The sequence below is a fragment of the Protopterus annectens genome, chromosome 8.part0 (genome assembly GCF_019279795.1).
Source record: "Protopterus annectens isolate FY-2018-M chromosome 8.part0, PAN1.0, whole genome shotgun sequence".
In the NCBI taxonomy this organism is placed as follows: Eukaryota; Metazoa; Chordata; order Ceratodontiformes; family Protopteridae; genus Protopterus; species Protopterus annectens.
This window is the reverse complement of record NC_056741.1, coordinates 1,328,275,886-1,328,291,497: the sequence shown is the minus strand read 5'-3', so window position 1 is coordinate 1,328,291,497 and position 15,612 is coordinate 1,328,275,886. Positions and strand designations below refer to the sequence as shown.

The window sequence follows — 15,612 nt, the reverse complement described above, 5'->3', positions numbered from 1 at the left end:
ATAGATTAGTACTAGGCTAATTGCCCTTGTGAGCTATTTTAAGTTTAGCCAATTATCCCTCGTGAAACTCAAACCCTGCACCTTGTGTTTGTAAGGCAAACACCTTAACCATTAGGCCACCCTCCCAACTCATTGTTGCTTGTTAAAACAAAAAGCTCCTCTCTGTTCTTACTCAATAAAACTATATTTACCTTACATGCTTAAAACGGTGCATTTCTTATTTGCAAAAAGTTCTATTTATGCACTATAGGCAAAATGCAGCACTAGTGACTACACTTACGTTCACCTGGATACTTTGTGGTTAAATCCACCACACTATGCTACAATATGCACATTATGTACACATGTATAGTATAGATATACTACATAGATAAGCATTACATATACACACTTGGACATGCAGAGTGTACATATACACATACAAAGTAATCATCTCAGAAGTGCAGTAGATTAACAGCATTTGAAGAAAAAAATATATGCCTAATTATGTGGGCAAAGCCACACTCACAAAAGATTCAACTACAGAAACAACACACAATCATCGCAGATTGCAAGTTGGGAGCTATTATTAACTTCCCAAGTGATGCTGACATCCTACAGAAAGGCCTCAATGAAACCAAAGACTGGTGTCAGAACCATGGCCTTAAGCTCAATGCCAAAAAATGTGTCATCATCCCCTCTGGGAAAAACCTAGTTCCCATGAATTACCACATCAATGGTAGTCCACTGAACACAGAAGGCGTTATAAGAGATCTGGGAACACAGGTTGACAGCAACCTCTCTTTTGACCACCATATTGCCACTGTGGTCAGAAAGTCCTTCTATGTGGCACATTTCATTACTAAGGGTTTTGCATCCAGGAAGAAAGAGGTCATTGTTTCCCTCTACTCTTCCCTCATTAGGCCACTCATCGAGTACAATGCCCCATTTGGCATGTACTTCACTAGACACCTGCAACAACTGGAGTGGAGAGGCCGTAAAAGTACCTCATAAAGAGGATTCTAGGCCTTAAACACTTGTCCTATATGGAATGACTCAAAAAACACCAACTATTCTCTGTCTCATATCGCCTACTTAGAGGAGATCTCTGCTTGACTTACAAAGCCATGTCTGACCCAGCTCTGTTAGAAGTGCTACATCTAAAGAAATCCCAATCTCTCCGCACCACACGCTCCAGGGACCTCAACCTCATTACCAACATCAACAGAACATGCTGGAGGGACAGGTTCATAACCCAGAGACTGCCCATGCTATGGAATAGACTTCCCATACATGTCAAACAGAGCACCTCACTGGATCTCTTCAATTGAAATCTTGATGAGTGGATAGGAAATAGAAAATTCACCCCGGGGATCACTCCAGTGGCTCTACTCAACAGAGGCACTGGCAACTAAAGACGGGTGGCATGAAGCCAGGGTAATGCTATGGGCTAGGCTTGTAAAGGCTCCAGGGCCATTAGCCTAGCCATATTCGACCTTAGGCATAGGCCAACTAGGTGGCCGCCTAGGGTGCACTCTAGTAGGGGGTGCTTTTTCAGTAATCTAGATAGTGTAGGTATACCAGGATGGGGGCACCCAGTGGTGTTGGGAGGCTCTGTAGGGACCTTTTGCCTAGGGCACCGGTTGACCAAAGGCCAGCCCTGAGCCTAGTATACACCTAAGAACCTATGAACAACAAGCAGAGTCACACAATCTTCTTTCTCCAATTAAAGAATAATGCATTAATTCTAAGTTAGACATTATTGAACGTGCACACCTGGCATCTTTACATCCAAATACTCAGCATGTGCACTTCTGCACACTGCTGGACTCTACATTCACTATGCTTGCGAGACTCCACATTTTGGATTGCTCTTATTTCCCATGCTAATCTTCATCATCTTTGAATATTTTTTCTGCCAGGTTTCAAATCTCAGCCTACAATACCCTGCGTGTTCTGTACTTTACCATTCCTCATTTAAGTCACTACAGATAATATTTTAGGCAGCACCAGTACATCAGCAACTGAAACAAATGCAAATTTTCATGCAATTTAATTTTGCAGAAAGCCATTTTTTTAAGGAAAACAATTTTGTGCAACTATGTTCTCATGTACAACTGTTACTGTGCAGGCTGCAGCAAACTGCAGAATCCTTTGTTTTGAATTCCCTTGCTGCACTTTCTATTATGAACATACTGGCCCAGTACAGCAAGGGAATTGGAAACAAATGATTCTGCAATCTGCTGCAGCCTGCACACTTCTGAAGTTTGTTCTTTTAATTTTTAAAAACATTTTTTTTTTTTAGTTTTTACTTACCTGCTCTAGGTTACAAATTTTCTCATCCTGACCTGCTGCAGACACGGGGATGGGCTGAGTGGATGGCTAGAACTTTCATGACAATGGACATAGTCACACACAGCTCCGCTCTGCTGGTTGCAGCTGGTACTAATCCAAAAGATATGTCAGAGTCTCTGGATTGGTCCGAGACAGTCTCACTGACTTTTCTTTCCATGTCTAAATGTAAGGTTCGGGTTTTACCTCCACCTATCTTCTAAGAGACTTTGTGCAATTAGTGTTTCCAGCAGTTCCATGACTAGATCTTTTAACTTTGCTATATTTCTCTGCATTTTTCTCTTACTCTGAAGATTGCTTTCAGGTAACACCTCAATGCATTTGCATCTATTTTCATATTTACCCTATCCCATAATATCCTCCCACCCCAATATTTAGTACATTTGTTACTTCATTTGCTGCCATTCACCTTGTTCTCGCCTTCATATTCACTTCAATAATGAATCATAAAGCAATCCAGATTTCTTTCCCACTTTCTTCACATGCTCCTACCGCAATTTGCATTTGCTTTTCTCAGTTCTGAACACAAAGCAACATCTGCTATTCAGTCACCTGTTAATAAACTGATTACATCTGCTTCCAGTCAGTCCAACTCCGAGATAAGTCTCTTTCCACTGATGAAGTTTCAGCTGCCCAACTTGTCCAATACATACAGACAGTGTGCAGCTTCCTCACGAAGCTGATGTAACAAGTATGCCCCCTGCACACTGGTGACATCACCAATACATTTAAAGTTGTACTACCAAAAAAAAAATTTGGGAATTGAAGGAGCCACTCAGGAATTCGTGGCACCCCATTATTTTGCCCTCAAAACTGGTAAATACCAAGAAATTCAGTACAGCTGAGAGGTATGGCCTCATCCCTCTCTGCTGTCGAGCCAAATGAGCTTCTGAATTAGAATGTTAACTTGATATTATTTTTATTACTTTACTACAGTATACTTAGTTTAGTACATGTATTAGTCTTAATTTGTTATAAACTGTGTTATTTTTATTTTCTTGTGAAAACCAAGCAAGTGGATCTCCGAAGTAACACACCAGGCAAAAAGTCCTTAACGCAATTTATTGAAAAAATATATAAGTACACACAGCGTTTTCGCTACTCAAAGAAGGTAGCTTCTTCAGAGTGAATGGGAAACTGAAAAGTGAAATTGTTTAAAAACAGTAGGGAATGATCACGTCACTTCCTAACCACACTAAGAAGTCTTAAAGTGGTATTAACATCCTAACAAACAGTTTAAAAATAAATAAAGTATACTATTAAGTAAAAAATTATTAATAAATACATTAAAAAGAGAGGAATATAAATATATAAAAAATAACAGGCCAAAATATATTGTCTGATGTCAGCAAGTGGTAAAATAGACAGAAGCTAAACACGCTAAAGTATTAAATGCAATAATTACTCAGAAATAAAAAGGGAATGTATATGAATGTTTATGAATGCTGCCAATAAAGCATAAAAAGAACCAGCATTCTTATTGAATAAATACTAAAAACAATTTGTCTAAAAGCAAGTGCAAGACAAATAAATAACTGCTCTGTAACACATGTATATAACAGAACAGGTAAAAGCAGGTTACCTAAAGTATGACTTATATTTTAAATGGGCAGAAATGTTACAACTATCATTCAGTCCTGGTGGATTAAATGCATCGAGTTTAAGCTGCCATAGCAATTCACAATTTTCTAGGAAGATAGATGTAGGTCCTCCTCTAATAGAATCACCAATATGGTCAATGCCCATAAATAAGAAAGAGTGACCAGGACAACTAGCAACGTGTTTTGCCAGAGCGTTCTCACAGTTCAATTTTCTGATAGCATAAGTATGCTGATAGATACGATCTTTAAACCTTCTGTCTGTTTTGCCAACATAATATGCAGTGCAGCAAGAACAGAAGGCTAAATAAACGATCGATTTAGTATTACAAGTAATCTTATGGGAAATACTAAATTTCCTATCTCTTACAGAGAAAGTACTGCCACTCTTGATGTAATGGCAGTAGGAACAAAAGCCACATGCATAACATCCCTTATTCCAATTCTGAATATCAAGGCCTGTGTGCTTCTGCAAAAGCTCCTTAAGGTTAGGACCCCTTTTGTATACAATTCGGGGTTTAGTGCCTAATTTCTCAACCAAAGATGGAGTGCTTGAAATAAAAAAACAATTTTTGTTGATCATTTCTTGAATCGAACTAGAGCTGATATTAAATGTAGTAATAAAACTACATGGGTATTGCAGAGGGCAATCGTCTACAACAGAAATGTCTGTGGGTTGCAAAGATGTTAAAAGTTGAACTTCAGAATTAGACGTGGGAGCAACGTCAGGATTACTTGTCCAAGTGAGAATAGGATTGAAAAGGCCACTCGATTTCTTACTGATCACCTCATGGGTCAGATCATCAATTAGTTGGGAGGGGTATCCCCGGTTCAAGAATAAATTCTTAAGAAAATTGCATTCCTCCAAAAAGTCGAATGGTCAGTGTTCATGCGAGCAGCCCTCACTAACTGGCCCTTGACTATAGCTCGCTTGACTTTGAATGGATGTGCACTAGAAAAGTGCAAGAAAGAGTTTACATAAGTTTTCTTCCTGAAAATGGTAGATTTTAAACGGTTGGAAAATGGGTCCCTAGTCAATCTGACATCCAGGTAGTCGATGGCATCCGTGGCAAAATTATGGGTGAAACTGAGAAAAGTAGTAGTCTGGTTGAGGAAATCAAGGAATTCCAACGCTCGATCTGAATTGCCCTTAAACAGGATGAACATATCGTCAAAATCAGTGTAAAGACAAGCTCATTTAAGCCAAGCTGTTGCTAAAGATGAAATGTTTCTCCCAATAGGCCATAAATAAGTTGGCTATTGAGCCACATGGGGAACCCATCGCAACACCTTGTTTTTGAATATACAGGTCCTTTTCAAAAAGGAAAAAGTTAGAAGATAGCACTATATCAAGAAGTTCCGTGATATTCATGATGTCATTTTTAGAGGCTCCTAAATCAGTCAGTAGTAGGTCAAGCCATTCCAATGCCTCCTGGTGCGGTATGGAGGTATAGAGATCCACAACATCAATTGTTAAAAAATTGATGCTGTCATCCATACTAATCTCATTCAGTTTGGCCAAAAAAGACCAGGAGTCCTTGCATATACTTGGAATACATTCTAAATAAGGAGAAAGCAGTGAATCAATAAATTTAGAGGCAGGGTAGGACTGAAAGGCTCTCCCATCAACCAAAGCACGCATAGGTGGATCATTGAGACTTTTATGTACTTTGGGGATGCCAAACATTACTGGCACCCTAGGTTGCAAAATGTCTATATAGTCGAAGGTGTCCTTATCAATTCTCCCTTGGATGAATAAGTCTCTAAAATACCCCCTAATCCTTTTTGAAGTGGTGTTCAACTGGTTTCGGGTAGTAGATTCATAAGCTGGAGAGTTTAGGACCTTTTGCATCCTCTCAACATAGTCAGTATGTTCAAGTATGGCTAACCCACCCCCTTTGTCAGGTTTAATAATTCTGACAGATGTGCGTATATTATTAAGGGCAGCAAGTTGTTCCTTCGTGATATTAAAATGGCTGCTCTTAACTGTGAATGTGTTACCTATATGTCTGATATCTAATTCACAGGCATACTCAAACATTTTCAAGGCTACATGAAGTGGTGGATTGAAAACACTGGAGAGCTTTAACCTGTCAGTTACAGGCTGTGAGGAGTCATGGAACAAGAGCTTAAGATTTAGTTTTCTAACATAACATTTTAAATCTAAAAGGACTCTGGCCAAATCACATTGCCTACTTGGAACAAAAGTATTACCCAAAGATAATAGTTCAACTAATTCAGATTCCAATGTAAGAGCAGTAAAATTGTATATAACAAAATCGCCCTTTACATTAGTGACAATGGTGGGAGTGGTTGAGTCAACAAAACTTGTTAGTTTTGACTCAACCACTCCCACCATTGTCACTAATGTAAAGGGCGATTTTGTTATATACAATTTTACTGCTCTTACATTGGAATCTGAATTAGTTGAACTATTATCTTTGGGTAATACTTTTGTTCCAAGTAGGCAATGTGATGTGGCCAGAGTCCTTTTAGATTTAAAATGTTATGTTAGAAAACTAAATCTTAAGCTCTTGTTCCATGACTCCTCACAGCCTGTAACTGACAGGTTAAAGCTCTCCAGTGTTTTCAATCCACCACTTCATGTAGCCTTGAAAATGTTTGAGTATGCCTGTGAATTAGATATCAGACATATAGGTAACACATTCACAGTTAAGAGCAGCCATTTTAATATCACGAAGGAACAACTTGCTGCCCTTAATAATATACGTGCCACATCTGTCAGAATTATTAAACCTGACAAAGGGGGTGGGTTAGCCATACTTGAACATACTGACTATGTTGAGAGGATGCAAAAGGTCCTAAACTCTCCAGCTTATGAATCTACTACCCGAAACCAGTTGAACACCACTTCAAAAAGGATTAGGGGGTATTTTAGAGACTTATTCATCCAAGGAAGAATTGATAAGGACACCTTCGACTATATAGACATTTTGCAACCTAGGGTGCCAGTAATGTTTGGCATCCCCAAAGTACATAAAAGTCTCAATGATCCACCTATGCGTGCTTTGGTTGATGGGAGAGCCTCTCAGTCCTACCCTGCCTCTAAATTTATTGATTCACTGCTTTCTCCTTATTTAGAATGTATTCCAAGTATATGCAAGGACTCCTGGTCTTTTTTGGCCAAACTGAATGAGATTAGTATGGATGACAGCATCAATTTTTTAACAATTGATGTTGTGGATCTCTATACCTCCATACCGCACCAGGAGGCATTGGAATGGCTTGACCTACTACTGACTGATTTAGGAGCCTCTAAAAATGACATCATGAATATCACGGAACTTCTTGATATAGTGCTATCTTCTAACTTTTTCCTTTTTGAAAAGGACCTGTATATTCAAAAACAAGGTGTTGCGATGGGTTCCCCATGTGGCGCTTCAATAGCCAACTTATTTATGGCCTATTGGGAGAAACATTTCATCTTTAGCAACAGCGTTTGGCGAAATGAGCTTGTCTTTTACACTCGATTTTTGGACGATATGTTCATCCTGTTTAAGGGCAATTCAGATCGAGCGTTGGAATTCCTTGATTTCCTCAACCAGACTACTACTTTTCTCAGTTTCACCCATAATTTTGCCACGGATGCCATCGACTACCTGGATGTCAGATTGACTAGGGACCCATTTTCCAACCGTTTAAAATCTACCATTTTCAGGAAGAAAACTTATGTAAACTCTTTCTTGCACTTTTCTAGTGCACATCCATTCAAAGTCAAGAGAGCTATAGTCAAGGGCCAGTTAGTGAGGGCTGCTCGCATGAACACTGACCATTCCGACTTTTTGGAGGAATGCAATTTTCTTAAGAATTTATTCTTGAACCGGGGATACCCCTCCCAACTAATTGATGATCTGACCCATGAGGTGATCAGTAAGAAATCGAGTGGCCTTTTCAATCCTATTCTCACTTGGACAAGTAATCCTGACGTTGCTCCCACGTCTAATTCTGAAGTTCAACTTTTAACATCTTTGCAACCCACAGACATTTCTGTTGTAGACGATTGCCCTCTGCAATACCCATGTAGTTTTATTACTACATTTAATATCAGCTCTAGTTCGATTCAAGAAATGATCAACAAAAATTGTTTTTTTATTTCAAGCACTCCATCTTTGGTTGAGAAATTAGGCACTAAACCCCGAATTGTATACAAAAGGGGTCCTAACCTTAAGGAGCTTTTGCAGAAGCACACAGGCCTTGATATTCAGAATTGGAATAAGGGATGTTATGCATGTGGCTTTTGTTCCTACTGCCATTACATCAAGAGTGGCAGTACTCTGTAAGAGATAGGAAATTTAGTATTTCCCATAAGATTACTTGTAATACTAAATCGATCGTTTATTTAGCCTTCTGTTCTTGCTGCACTGCATATTATGTTGGCAAAACAGACAGAAGGTTTAAAGATCGTATCTATCAGCATACTTATGCTATCAGAAAATTGAACTGTGAGAACGCTCTGGCAAAACACGTTGCTAGTTGTCCTGGTCACTCTTTCTTATTTATGGGCATTGACCATACTGGTGATTCTATTAGAGGAGGACCCACATCTATCTTCCTAGAAAATTGTGAATTGCTATGGCAGCTTAAACTCGACGCATTTAATCCACCAGGACTGAATGATAGTTGTAACATTTCTGCCCATTTAAAATATAAGTCATACTTTAGGTAACCTGCTTTTACCTGTTCTGTTATATACATGTGTTACAGAGCAGTTATTTATTTGTCTTGCACTTGCTTTTAGACAAATTGTTTTTAGTATTTATTCAATAAGAATGCTGGTTCTTTTTATGCTTTATTGGCAGCATTCATAAACATTCATATACATTCCCTTTTTATTTCTGAGTAATTATTGCATTTAATACTTTAGCGTGTTTAGCTTCTGTCTATTTTACCACTTGCTGACATCAGACAATATATTTTGGCCTGTTATTTTTTATATATTTATATTCCTTTCTTTTTAATGTATTTATTAATAATTTTTTACTTAATAGTATACTTTATTTATTTTTAAACTGTTTGTTAGGATGTTAATACCACTTTAAGACTTCTTAGTGTGGTTAGGAAGTGACGTGATCATTCCCTACTGTTTTTAAACAATTTCACTTTTCAGTTTCCCATTCACTCTGAAGAAGCTACCTTCTTTGAGTAGCGAAAACGCTGTGTGTACTTATATATTTTTTCAATAAATTGCGTTAAGGACTTTTTGCCTGGTGTGTTACTTCGGAGATCCACTTGCCTGGTTTTCACTAGTTTGTCTCTGTTTGGCGTACTAAAAATTTTAATTTTCTTGTTATTTAATTCTGTGCATTATTACTTCTCAGAATGCTTAGGAGTCAAAAATGGTCATCAAGGCAACCTATGTAATGTAAATACAGTAGTTGAATTAAAGCAAATGAAGCAGCTGACTATAATGAGATAAGTGCTTTACAGATGATATAGTTTCTACAAGGCAAACCAGGTACTAAAGTGTCTTCAAAGTTTGTTCAAAGCAGTTATAAAACTTAGGGGGGGGTTACCTTTGGCCACTTACTACTACCTGTAGGGGTGACTCCAGTAGAATTGCTGTCAGCAAGGACCACAAGCTTCTTTTCAGTTACTTCCACCTTTGATGGAGATCGGGAAGGAGAATCTAAATATTGAAAATTAAACTTGAATCAGAAACAAATACTAATTCAGCAACTACAGTACATTCTAACAGTACAGTATTCTGAGACAGGTAGTATACTGTGAGTGTGCAGAACATTTGTGCAACCATTACCAAGAAAATGCATCTTCTTAATGAGATAAGTACTGAGGAAATTCTCCTTTACCTGACATGTAATGACCTCAAAGTTGATTACACTAAGAAAAGAGGTGTAGTGACAAAGTACCCTACAAGGAACTTTTGGGAAATCTGACCCTACATGTGAATGCAGGATTAGAACTTTGCTTTCAACACACACCCCAATTTGAGCATAATTCAAAATTTTGATATTTATGATCATGAGATGATGCAAGTAGGCCAGGCAATGCTAATATTGCTGCAGTGACCAAAGCAAAATCAAGCTGATAATACACCTTATTAAATAAAGGTAATGAAATGTAAAAAAAAAAAAAAAACCCAGAAAAAATCAAGCTTATGGCTGTTTGAGTCCCACAATCTCCATGTGTACAACACTGTGCAGGTCAAGTAACTAATCCAATGGTCATTAACTACCCCCTTAACATAAAGACATTTGAATGTCAATCATGCCTGGTTAATAAACACATAACTGTGTAGAAACAAAGTAACACATATGTATTTAAAATATCAGCTGACCTATGAAGGGCTTTTCAGCACTGATTACTTGATGGGTTTTCTTCTTCTACTCTTATTTCAGCTATTACATGTGAGAATTTCCCCTAGTTCCTGGACTGGTGTGTGACTAACAAATATTCATTTATCATATCACATTGCTCTCTGAAGGAATTTTCAGCATTAATTAGTTATTAACCCCCTCTTCTGTTATTTCTGCATGTACAGTTAACAAATTTTCTCAAGCCTCTGTACTTAAGAGCTTGTGTGCCCTATAGCAGGTTACACTGGTGGCACATCACATGCCAGTCTAGGACAGTACCCAGCCCAACCGCCAAACACAGAGGGACCTCAAAATGAAATACCCAGAATTTTATATATATAGTTAGGATAGGTTCATAGGTGTGTACTAGGCTAATGGCCCTGGGGCCTTTATAAGCCTAGCCATAGGATTACCCTGGCATAGTGCCACCCGACCTTAGTTCCCAGTGCCTCTGTCGAGTAGAGCCACTGGTGTTATCCCCAGGGTGAATTTTCTGTCTCCCATCCACTAATCAAGATTTCTCTTGAAGGGGGTCAGTGAAGTGCTCTGCTTGACATGTATGGGAAGTCTGTTCCATAGCATGGGCAGTCTCTGGGTTATGAACCTGTCCCTCCAGCTTGTTCCATTAATTGTAGTAATGAGGTTGAGGTCTCTGGAGCGTGTGCTGCGGAGGGATTGAGATTTCTTTAGATGTAGCATTTCTAACAGAGCTGGGTCAGACATGGCTTTGTAATCAAGCAGAGATCACCTCTAAGTAGGCGATATGAGACAGAGAATAGTTGGAGTTTTTTGAGTCTGTCCATATAGGACAAGTGTTTAAGGCCTAGGATCCTCTTTGTGATGTACTTTTGCAGCCTCTCCAGTTGTTGCAGGTGTCTAGTGAGGTACATGCCAAATGGGGCATTGTACTCGATGATTGGCCTAATGAGGGAAGAGTAGAGGGAGACATTGACCTCTTTCTTCCTGGATGCAAAACCCTTAGTAATGAGATGTGCCACATAGAAGGATTTTCTGACCACAGTGGCAATGTGGTGATCAAAAGAGAGGTTGCTGTCAACCTGTGTTCCCAGATCTCTTGTAACGTCTTCTGTGATCAGTGGACTACCATCAATGTGGTAATTCATGTGAACTGGGTTTTTCCCAAAGGGGATGATGACACATTTTTTGGCATTGAGCTTAAGGCCATGGTTCTGACACCAGTTGTTGGTCACAGTGAGGCCATTCTGTAGGATGTCAACATCACTTGGGGAGTTAATAATAGCAACCAACTTGCAATTGTCTGCGAACTTTGTCAGCTAGATTCCCTTCATGTTGGCCTGGACTTCAGAGAAGTAGATACCAAACAGGAGAGGACCCAGGACCGAACCCTGTGGGACTCCACTCGTGATTAATCGGCAGTCTGACTTGGAGTCAGCTACTTTCGCAGTGTGGGTTCTAGCTGTGAGCCAGTTTACAACCCACCTAGTGATATAGGGCTTGATGCCAAGCATAGTGAGTTTTTCTGTGATTCCTGAGTGGGGAATGGTATCAAAAGCCTTGGCCAGATCAAGGTAGGCTGTATGAACCGCCTTGCCTTAAGCCACAGCTCTGGCGACTGACTTAAAGAAGTCGACCAAGTTGAGCAGGCATGATCTACCCTTCAAAAAAACAAAGTGTGGGATCCAGAGTTTGGAGATTCCCTATATTCTTGTTTATTAGGTCCATGATGATGAGTTCCATAGCTTTGCATATCAGAATCGTCAGGCTAATGGGGTGATAGTTCCCAGGTTTTGTAGTCGCTCCTCCTTTGTGGAGAGGGATAACTGTAGCAGTGCACCATTCAGCAGGGACAAAGCCTGAGGTGAGGCTGTGATTGAACAGAGCACACAGGTGAGGTGCCAGTTCACTCTGTAGTTCATGTAGAACACAACTAGGGATATTGTCAGGTCCCATAGAAGCTGTATTCTTGGCTTTGGACAGTGCTGTTTTAACCTGTGCAGCAGTAATACTGAGTGCCTGGCAATCTACTGGTATTGTGATTAGTCCTTTGGGGGCGTACTGAATCTGTCGGCCAATATACTGGCAATATCTGTTGGCTCGATATAGGAGGTACCATTGTGCAGTAGCCCAGAGCAAATCTGCGTATTACAGTGGAGATTCTTTACATAACTATAGAAGGCCTTGTGGTTGTCTTTACTATCTGCTGCAATTCTGTTTTCATACCTAGCTTTAGAAAACTTGAGGGATCTCAACTTTTTGTTGAGGCAGATAAGGGAGTTTTTCCAGTCTTGGGACTTCACCTTATTCTGCATCAGTTTCCTCCTTCTGTTGTAGAGTTTGTTTATGGCAGGGGACTACCAGATTGGTTTCCTTTTTTTGGAGGCAAGTGTCTTGGTTCTGTCAGGTATGGTGAGATTCATGCATTTGTGTATGTGTTCGTACAGTGCATTGGTGTATGATTCTGCAGTCACGCAACTATTCTCCATTTGCATGCTTGCTGTGAAGTTAGCCACCTCTGTTTTTAGGATCCCAAAGTTAGCTTTGGAGAAGTTTTTCATGTTGGTTACCTTTGCTGGGGGGGGGGGGGTGGGATGGATGTGGATTTCCAAGGTAATTAGTTAGTGGTTGGATCTAACCAGGGAGGAGCTGACTACTGGTGTAGAGCAATGGTTGCCCATGTTAGTAATGACCAGGTCAAGGCTATTGCTACCTCTAGTAGGGATAAGAATGAGCTGGTCCAGGGCATTGGAATTAATGAACTCCAGGAAATGTTGGGCAAGTGTATCGGTACATGATTAGTTTACCCAGTTAATGGAGGGGTAATTGAAGTTGCCTAGCAAGAGAGTATTAGGTTGGACCCTAACATTCTCCAGGGTGCTTAGGAACGTGGAGTGTGAATCTTGGGACATAGTTGGGGACCTATAGCAGGCTACGACCTGAATTGCTGTCTTACCCAATGTTAGCTGCACCTGAAGTATCTCTGATGTGTTATGTTGGGCTACCAGTCTGGAGGTGTACGCATCCTTTATGAATATGGAGACACCACCACCTTTGGAGCTTCGGTCTAAGTTCTGGGGCTGAAAGGGGTGGAATGAGTTATAGCCTAGTAGTGTAGGAGTGCTTTCTGCTGCCTTGAACCAGGTCTCTGTTACAGCACAAATGTCGATGTTCTCTATTTTAAGGAGTACCGCGAGTGAGTGCATTTTGAGATTTAGACTTCTAGCATTAAGCAACATGACCCTCATATTGCATTTGTTTGTAGCTGTTATGGTGGTAATTTGGTCATTGGAACACCGCCTAAAAAGGCATTATAGGGCTGGCAAGAGCCTTGGTCAGTATATGGCAGCCCAGGGGTGACAGATGCAGGCCATCTCTGGCAAAGCATCGAGGTCTGTCAATCATGTCATCCCAGGCAGACAGATACTGGATCCCCTTAGAATGAAACCAGAAACTTAGCCAGTTGTTGAAATCAATCATTTTCTGCTTGTACTATGGCATTATTCTGGGTGATGGTAGGATGTTGCTCAGGGCTAGGGTCATACCTGCCTGGGCTACATAATCCAAGAGCTCCTCCATGTCTTTTTTCATGTAGTCCAGGGAGGTACGTCTCAGGTCATTCACACCCACATGTACAATGACAGAGTCATATTTGTACCTGTTGTTGAGTGACCTGAGTGCATGCGTTATGTGTCGGTACCTGGCACCTGACAGGCTGCTATTTGTTACTTTCTCCTTATTCAAATTAGTGAATGGGACATCAGTGTGCCTCACTATCGAGTCACCTATGACTATTGTGTTGGGGATGCTGTTTTGCCTTAGGGGCTTTGGTTAAGTGGCACACTGTTTAGGAGAGTTATGTGTCTCGTGATTAGTGTTGTGTTGTGGTAGTCGAATGTGTTTCTGCCTTGGATGGCTCTGCTGTTTGGGTAGATTTTTACTGAGTGCCTCTGCGAAGGTGGGTGTGTGGTTTGTGTTTTTATGTGAAGACAGTGCTGGTGTGTTCCGGATGGCTATGTGTTCCATGTGATGTGATGCAAGTGTTGACCTTCTCCTCTTGACCAGCTATTCCGGTCTTGGCTGGAGAGTGAGTGGCATCCAATTTGGATATACAAGTGCATCTCTCGCAAGTCTGAGTGTTGGAAGGTGAGAGGAGAGGATTGTCGGTGTACATGAGGCAGTTGCTACATTGCCTTAGGATGCCCAAGTTCACGAGGTTAATAGAAGAAAGTACAGGGAACCGACCTTTAGACATGCCTGGCAGGGTGGGCATTGATAATAAGTACTAGATCTCTTTCCTTGTAGAACATTTAGTGCTGGTAGCACTTGTGTGCTACAATAATTGCTACAAGAAATCTGGTAAAGTGCTAGACTAATAAGCTAGTATACGTGCAGGAGAGTAGAAAACTTGTAGATCTAAGGGAAAAATTGAAGAGCAGGCTCTGGCACCACTCAGAAGCTTGCAAACAGTCCTGGATACAGCAAGTCTGTATCTGGACTCGACTAGTTACAGGAAAGGCGGGAAACAAGAGCAAACTCGGGCTTTTAAAAGTTGAGAGAGATGGAAAAACTGCCCAAACGGCCAATAAACTACAATTTCTGGGCCAGGAACTACTCCTCTTGTGGTAGATAGGCTACCTAGTGCTTACCACTCCCACTGATAAGCTAGAAGGCTTCCCTCCAACAGAGAAAGGCTTGGGGGGGGGGCTCAGAAGCTACAGTATTGGACATATCAAATCTGTATCTGGACTAGACTAGTTACAGGAAAGGAGGGAAACAAGCGCAAACACGGAGTTTTAAGCCAGAAAGTTGAAAGAGGTGGAAGAAACTGCCCAAAAGGTCAATAAACCACAAATCTGGGCCAGAAACCACTCCTCTTGTGGTAGATAGGCCACCTAGTGCTTACCACTCCCACTGATAAGCTAGAAGGCTTCCCTCCAACACAGAAAGGCTTCGGGAGGGGGTGCTCAGGAGCTTACAAATAGTCCTGGATACAGCAAATCTGTATCTGGACTATAGTTACTGGAAAGGGGGGGGGGGGACAAGTGCAAATGCGGGCTTTTAAGTGAGAGAGAGATGGAAAAACTGCCCACACGGCCAATAACTACAATTTCTGGGCCAGAAACCACTCTTTATGTGGTAGATAGGTTACCTAGTGGTTACCACTCCCACTGATAAGATAGAAGGCTTCCCTCCAGCACAAAAAACCTTGGGGGCTCAGGAGCTTACAAACAGTCCTAGATACAGGACATTTTTATCTGGACTAGACTAGTTACAGGAAAGGAGGGAAACAAGCTTAGAATTTTTTTTTTTTTTTTTAGTAAAGTGGAAAAGGAGAAAGCTGGAACAGAAGTTAATTCAAGGTTTAGAAT

At 40.6% G+C, this 15,612-nt stretch overlaps 1 protein-coding gene across 2 annotated transcripts in view; it reads right to left on the bottom strand.

Annotated features, from left to right (window-relative positions):
• Nucleotides 1-15,612, bottom strand: part of C2CD2L (C2CD2 like) — a 1,057,749-nt gene that overhangs the window by 174,229 nt on the left and 867,908 nt on the right. The window contains exon 11 of one of the 2 annotated variants that reach the window (XM_044080867.1): nt 9,481-9,576. In XM_044080867.1, the coding sequence (XP_043936802.1) occupies nt 9,481-9,576 (96 nt within the window). The remainder of the gene's footprint in view (nt 1-9,480; nt 9,577-15,612) is intronic. The other variant, XM_044080868.1, reaches the window with a different exon arrangement.